At 39.4% G+C, this 7,835-nt stretch overlaps 1 protein-coding gene across 1 annotated transcript in view; it reads left to right on the top strand.

The window, feature by feature from the left end:
- Nucleotides 1-7,835, top strand: part of LOC138010138 (fibroblast growth factor receptor 4-like) — an 82,057-nt gene continuing 74,222 nt past the window's right edge. Inside the window, exons 1-3 of the mRNA XM_068857086.1 lie at nt 1-61; nt 5,006-5,278; nt 5,771-6,043. Coding sequence (XP_068713187.1) covers nt 13-61; nt 5,006-5,278; nt 5,771-6,043 — 595 coding nt within the window. The 5' untranslated portion in view covers nt 1-12. The remainder of the gene's footprint in view (nt 62-5,005; nt 5,279-5,770; nt 6,044-7,835) is intronic.

The following is a 7,835-nucleotide window of genomic DNA, read 5'->3' as shown; positions in this document are numbered from 1 at the left end:
GGATGTGTTGCAATGAACAGGGCAGGAAATATAAGCGGCAACATTTGGATTGACGTAGTAGGTAAGTCAGCTAAATCACAAGGCACCCAAAGAAAGTGTGTGACTATTTGAATATTTAACTGTAACATAAATTAAAATGGTCTTGAATTGTAACACATGTAATCAAATCAATCTACTTTACATGAAATGTCATCGATTGAGCAACAACAAGAATAGCATACAGTCGTACATTTAATTAATTATTACGATCTTACAAACGATGTTATAACAGGGCTGGAGCATATAAAGTAACTTCGACTCTGTAAAGTCACTGGAAGCATCCTTTAAGTAAGAGCGATTACATAATCTTGCCATTTTGGTTTTATTTCGAACCAAGAGATCAAGAAATTAAATTGGATGTAGTCCAACTTGCCATACCCCTTCGTTTTGCATTAATTTTCAGTGAAATGTGAGATGACATTTTTTCCTCGTAAAATGTGATTTTGTCAATTAAGATAAGCCGTGATTTTTGAGAATACTTATCCGTGAAATGAGAATCGGGTGTTTAATTCTCCGTGAACTGTGACGTGATCTTGCTTCATGGTTTTGTTTGTTTGTTTTTATATTTATTTTTTGGGAGTAGGAGCCCGAGAAATTATAACAATGGACTATAAATATAACTCAGCAGAGCAAGGTAAAACAACTACATCTGGAATCCAAGATTTACTGGAACGTGAGCTTTCGACGCATGACCTCGCTAGCCTTGACAGAGGGTCTCAATGGGATTAAGCGTGAGCCGTGAAAAATCGAAAAATGTCAACCGTTAAGCGTGAAAACGACTAAATAATAAACCTTGGGATAGGTAGTATTTTGAAATATTTAGTCTTAAGAGACTTCCGAGCACTCAATACCGTTTTAACTTTCTTACCCCTACGTCCTCTAGTACTACTAATAACAGATTGAAGAATACGAAAGTGACTCACATAAAGGCGTTGGAGTTGACGAAGCAGAAGACAGGGTTTGGAAGACAAGCCAAGGCCTCAGCAATATTTGACGAGTGAACAACACAAACTCATGAGCCACCTTGTGATAATCAATGATTTAAACTATCCAGTTATATGTCTACTGAAGCCTTCTAGTAACTAACAGATAGGACGTTTCCTTGTTTTTCACATAAGTTAACCATGACGGAAAAAAGATCTCCGTTGGCCGAGAAAAGACAAATTATTTAACCGTTAGCCGTAAAAGCTACACCCCCCCCCCCCCCTCCCCCCGCAATTAAGACCCTCTTGACAGCTTTTTTGGTTAATAAACACTGCAAAAACAAGCTCGGAAATCGTCTCAGAAGGTCGCGAGGCTCTTCCCAATGAGTTTCTCTATGGCAGACGGCTCCTTTTTTTTTTTTTTTGTGAATCGTGAAAGGTCATTTAATTGTCTGTGAAATGTGAAACAGCCATTTTATTTTCCGTAGGTTTGAAACGATATTACTGCAAAAAGATTGCCATGCTTGGATAAAGCCTTGCACAACATCCTCAACCAAATTCGTGGGTTTTATACATATTCATATACATACGTTTATTTTACGTCCCCGTAGGGCTTTGCAGTGAGACATATAACAAGACGAAAATAATAGAACACAGAATAAAATTAGTACTACATAAGTAAAAGAATTCAGACATTTAAATCAAATACAAACTGATGGTTAAACTATTTCATAGCTGGGTATTTAAGGCAGCTGTAATACACCTTATTCCAAAATGGCCGCCATTTTAGTGTTCTTTTGTTTCCATGCAAATTGGCCCTTACGGCCTCGTTCAAGGTTAAATTTTCTTTTGAATTTTACGTTTGAAAGCGAGGCCATAAGGGCCAATTTGCATGAAAACAAAAGAATACTAAAATGGCGGCCATTTTGGAATAAGGTGTGAGCGCTGATCAGTTAGAAACTTCAACATCCCCTCCCCCCCCCCCCCTCAAGTTACCCTGACGTTAACCTGACCCTTACGCTTTAGACTTTATATTCTTTGTAACGTTTTGTATCTCACTCGAATATGCAATTTATCTTTGTCACTTAATCATAATTAATTACGCATGTTTCGCCTAGTTGTTATACGGTCCTAACGGTTTTTCAAATATTCTGTAACTGACGACGATGTTGGGAACATCAGAAATGTCTTATAAATTAAAATGTCGTAATCTTCTTACAAACTAATCAAGTCGGGAAATTTCAATAAGCAAGTGTAAGCTTCTCTAACTCCAAAACACGGCAAAGGTGGTTTAACTAGAGTACTGTATTCTTATCAACAACAGAGCCTGGAGCGTTTACGACTGCATGTATTTTAAATTGTTCAGTGCCGGTTGATTACCTCAGAACATAGAGCTTTTACAATGAAATTGGGGTGGGAAAAAATACCATGTTGTATTCACTCTATAGTATGACAAAGACGAATTACACAGCCAAGATTCCTTTGAAGACAACTTTTGAAGACCTTTTTTTGCAAGGCAATCGCTCACAAATGCTGTATGTGTTCCTTTAAACTCTTCCATCTCGTCCAAACACGTGTTTAAAGCTGTTAGTGACTTCGGTGCCCGAAAAAAAAAAATCATTTGAAACCTAACACTTCCTGTTCAATTTCCCCCACCCCACAGGGGCAAAGGTCAAATTCCCCACCCCCGGGAAGGCCTCACCCGTCAAATGCCCGGGGTTTGCCCGGGGTGGAAGCGGGAGGGGATGTTGAAGTTTCGATTTGATCGGCGCATAATCTGCAATCTGTAATCTTATAAGTTCAGCTTGCTGTCCATTAGGAGTTCTTTTCCCATCATAATTTTAAATTGAGCAAACGATCGACTTAACGTAATATTCTGCGGTAGAGCGTTTCAAAGAGATACTACTCTATAATAAAAGGTTCTTTGGCTAGTTGTAGATCTAAGTAAAGAAATATTTAACAGCTGTGAGTTTGTAGTTGTACGGTTGATGTAAATGAGCGCTTAATTGATTAATGAACTGATCAGATAAATACTCCGGAACGAGGCAATTCATGCATTTGAATGCCATAATTGAATCGCGATAGAACAAGTAGAAATTAGACTAGATTACAATAAGTTTCTGTTTCTTGACGGATTTCCTTACGACCTACAGCGCTGACCAATCACGCAACGTAAACGCCTCTTTTAAGGGCCACTACATCTGTAAAAGAGATGACCAATACAAAACTACCTAAAAAGGTCACGTCCTCTTCTCAACGAAATGGTAACCAATTTAGGTGTGGTTGATTCACGTTATTGTTGTAGTCTATTCGCACACAAATTAACGAACGGTAGCATCTATGTTTCAGGTAAAATCCGTTCTCAGGGTGAATCCGTTTTATTTAGGTTAAATTGGTGATCCTCATTTTAATCTAGGTTGAATACGCACTCTACCTAATCAACCCCCTATAAAAAGTAGAAAACACCTATACCTTTACTTAAGCTCCGTCTTACTCATTTCTCACCTCATTTTCTTGATGTTTCGTATCATCTTATCGGTTTCTGTATTCATACACTTACCCATTCAGTCTCAACATTGCAGCATAGTAAGGGAACAAAGAACTGTACTATGCACTTACCGGTACTCCACGAACTCGGCCCTTCCAGATCCATAGTCCTGCGTCTTCACTACTACACTACAATGGCGAACATTCTCAATCTAATACAGTTCTTTTCATTATTTACGTTTGCATAATAAGTCATTTGATATTCACGTTTAATAACCAAAACTAATCCTAACCTGCCCCTAATTTTTCTCTTACTGCAAAAAAAGAGTTCCTTCAATTCATCTGATGGCGTATTCAACCTAGGTGAAATGAGGATCACCAATTTAGCCTTAAGTTAAAGCGGATTTAACCTGAGAACGGAGTTTACCGGCAACGTGTACACCTTTTGACCGTGCCATTTAGTGTTGACAGACATGTTAACAATGAAATCCACAGCGTATGTGGGTCCTATTCAAGGATTTTTGTTTTTTCACGCCGGTGTTTGCAGACTATACAATTTATCTGAGAACAAAGCATAAACATTTGACTCGATTTGCGTTAATTGTTTGTTTCAGTTTACAGTGTCCCCAATTAGTGCTCCAGTGCTAGAACGATTTCACACTTAAATAAAGTTCCTTTCCTTTTTCCTTTCCGCAGTGAAACTAATGGCTTGAATCAGATTGTGTACTGTTTACATGTCCTAAAGCCCACTACAGAGACCCTTACTAATAGGCCTATAATGGTCTACACAATCATGTGTCCATGGAGATATAGCCTCAGGACCGATCGCATTTTCCTCAGTCTCCTGTGGTTAACAGTTAAATTACAGTAAAACCGGTTGTTCGTTTGCGCGCCACTTTGCAATATTGTCACGCAATGTTGCGTTTTTGATTAGCACTTTGCTCCGAGCAAGTTGAGGGTTTAAGTTTGTCAACGTATGCACAGTTGAAGTCCAATGGTATGCCTCGAACTGTAAGTATATTGTGAATCTTCGCCATAGTTGGTTTGGAATTGATTACTTTAATATTTTGGAAGGCCCGTCAAATGGATTTGAAATGATTAATTTCTCCGAAGAAAGTTTACGCGTGGAATCCAGTAGTGGTGAACGGAGATGTTGTTGTATGGACTTTTACCACGGACGTTTACTGTAAATCGACAAATCTTTGGCCAAGCCAAGTAGCCCCCTAGATATGCACACGAACCTCCAAGAAAAGAAACAGGTGTTACTATTGTAGACACTTTACTTACTTTAACTTGTGGAAGTCAAAGCAGTTTTTTTCCCAGTAGGGAACCTGAAAACTTGAGTGAACTCGAGCTGGGTGGATATGAATGACATGATAAAAGCTCACTCTGCTCTTTGCATGCATAATCAATAGCCGATTCTTCCATCTCAATGCACCCTTGTAGCGAATTATGCTAACTACATGTGGATTTGTAAGGAGATCATTTTACATATTCAAGTATCATCTCAGTGGTTTTTCGTATTCAATAACCTAGATTTACTTGTCTTAAAATAGTCTATCCTGTGGTTGATGTCTATCCAAGAAACCAAACAGTTCCTGAGGGAAAAACAACCAACATCAGTTGCAAAGCCAAAGGAGAGCCACTTCCAAAATTATCTTGGACATTTGATAACGGAAAGCTTCCCCCAACTGCTGTCATTATGAATACTTCCGACGGGTCTCTACTCCAGTTACCAAATACTACAAAAAGGATGGAGGGAACGTATAAGTGTAAGGCTACAAACAAGGCCGGTGAAGAAAATTCCACGTCGACTCTTCATGTGTTAGGTTCGTATCGATCACAAGTTGTGCAAAGCGTTATCAATAAATCACAAGCTGACACATTGTTTTGAGCCCAAGCATTTTTTTTTCATAAACAACCAAACTGACTTTCTGACTTTCTTTATAATGGTAGTTCGAATCCATGAAAGTGGTGGTTTTGATGCAATTATGTATGCTGTTCAGAACTAGTTGGGTATTGAATTTTCAAGTTTTATGAGCTTTAATTCGTCGTCTTTTAATTTTTTTTCCTTACTACGACCAAAAGTGTAGAAGGTGTTGATTCAGGCAAAGTTATAAACGCATAAGAGCTTTCTGTGGTCGACTAGAATCTTGGCTATATAAAATGGTTCAATTGCTACAACAAAAATCTGAATGCAGTCTTCCTTCAATGTTATTGCAACAGAATTAATCACAGTATTGTTCTCACTGGCGTTTATGTTCGAGATGTAACAACATACTATAAATCAAAGCATGCATAATATTGCATTTGATCTACAGAAAAGCCGACTGTCGTGATCTCTGGAGAGTCCTGCCAAACAAGAATGGAAGGTGACAAACTTAATCTGACTTGCCTGGCCAGAGTCCCAACATCGAAAATAAGATGGACAATAAAAACTGTTTCTAGGGGTAAAATGGCTAACATTACTAAGAATGGGGACAGGAGCATCCTCATTATCGAGAGAGTCAACGTTTCTGACAGTGGTGAATATATGTGCGAAGCCAACAATGCAGCAGGCTTTGCATCCTCGTCAGTTAATGTCGAAGTAAGAGGTACGTAATATTGAAGTTGTTATTGATTAAGAGAGTCCAATTTGAAAATTTCTACATTATACAAGACAGGGGAACCCATTGAAAATTACTTGCGAAATGTATAATAATCCGTTGATCAAATAGAAACTTTCACATCCCCCGATCCCCCCGGGCAATCCCTGGTCATTTGATTATTACCTGTGCCCGGGAAGTGGGGAATATGACGGGGTAAGGCCTCCCTGGAGGTGGGAAATTGGGCCCTTGCCTGGGTGGGGTGGGGAAAATTGAACCCAAAGTGTCAGCTTTCAGATGATTTTTTTTTCCGGCTGCCGAAGTCGCTAACAGCTATAAAAACGTGTTTGAAAGAGATGGAAGAGTTTAGCGGCTGTCCTAAAAATCTAATATATGATACATTGTCTGAAGTAAATTTTGAGGGGAATGCAATATGCATTGAGAAAAAAACAAGAAAGACTCACGAGAGAATAATACCCGCTTTGTCACAACTTATTATCCAGCAGTAAAATATCTTAAAAATTTGATGAAATAATGGAGTTTAATACACGATCAGCCAATGCTGAGAAATATTTATAAAACGCCTCGTATCCCACTTACTCGCAAGAGCAAAGCTTTGACGGGACATATTACAGCGTCGCAACCGCAAGGACCGACAGGGAAGTCAGAGCGGGTCTGTCATGATCTTTTCTCTGACATGAATTCATTCAGTTTCAAGCCATTTTTAATAGTTTGAATATTGAAGTTGTGTTTTTGTAGTGATTCAAGTCTGGTAAAGTGCCATCATCATATAAAGGGTCACGAAACATGTGTTGGCATGTTTATACACAAGCGTTACTATAGACGACAGGAGCCGACGACGACTGTTCTTTGGGAGGGGCATTTGACAGACAAATCCGATGATAGGGTACGGCATTTGAACACTATTTTGGCCCGAGGGGGCGGGAACTTTAACGATACAATCTTCAAAAGTTCAAATGCCCTGGGTTTGCCCTGGGGGGGGGGGGGGGGGGGGTGAGGGGACGAAAGGTGGGGTTGTTGAAAATTCGAGTTGATCGGCTCATAATAGGCAAAACACGTGCAAGGAAACGCTAATAAACTTTTGTTTTAGTTTTTTTAAAAAAATTGTGGGCAAAAAGGTGTTCCGCACTCCAAGCCAGCAAAGAACCTCGTGGATTTAAACTACTCACCAAAGTGGTCAAAACAGAGTTTTTTTTTCAACATGCGATAAGTTGAACGAGCGGCAAGCTTCTCGTGAACGAGTTCTCCTCCAGTCTCCGCCATTTTCTGTTCTAATCCAACCAGCACAGGTTGAAATACTAAAAGTATATAGTTTCCCAGCGAAAGAAAATGAACATTGATAACTTGCCAGCGAGCTCAATTTCCAGTGAGGAACAGATATTTTGCGGAACACCTTCGTTGGGTGTCCCCTGATACCAGGCAGTTTTTATGCTGTATATTCACAGTCAACAGTCATTGGATAAGGCTCTGTGAAAGAGCAACAATTACGGAGGTAAAGAAAGGTGTCAACAGTTTCCAAAAGTAAAAAAAGGAACTTAACAAAAGCAACAACACATCCGTTATCGTTCGTGAAGTTATCATTCTGAAGGGATACACAGATTCAGCCCATTACCGGAAGTTGCATGGAAGCGAGGCCTAAGGGTCATCTGGCGCGAGTGTTAAAAGTTGTGAGGGAAAAGGAAGTGTCATGGAAGACAGGGCCTTGCATGAAATAAGTATATATCTTATTCCAGATAATATCCCATGTGCGTCGGTCGGTAATTCAGATAATGTAGGTAAA

Source organism: Montipora foliosa, chromosome 7 (assembly GCF_036669935.1).
Source record: "Montipora foliosa isolate CH-2021 chromosome 7, ASM3666993v2, whole genome shotgun sequence".
Classification (NCBI taxonomy): domain Eukaryota; kingdom Metazoa; phylum Cnidaria; class Anthozoa; order Scleractinia; family Acroporidae; genus Montipora; species Montipora foliosa.
This window is presented reverse-complemented; position numbering and strand designations above follow the sequence as displayed.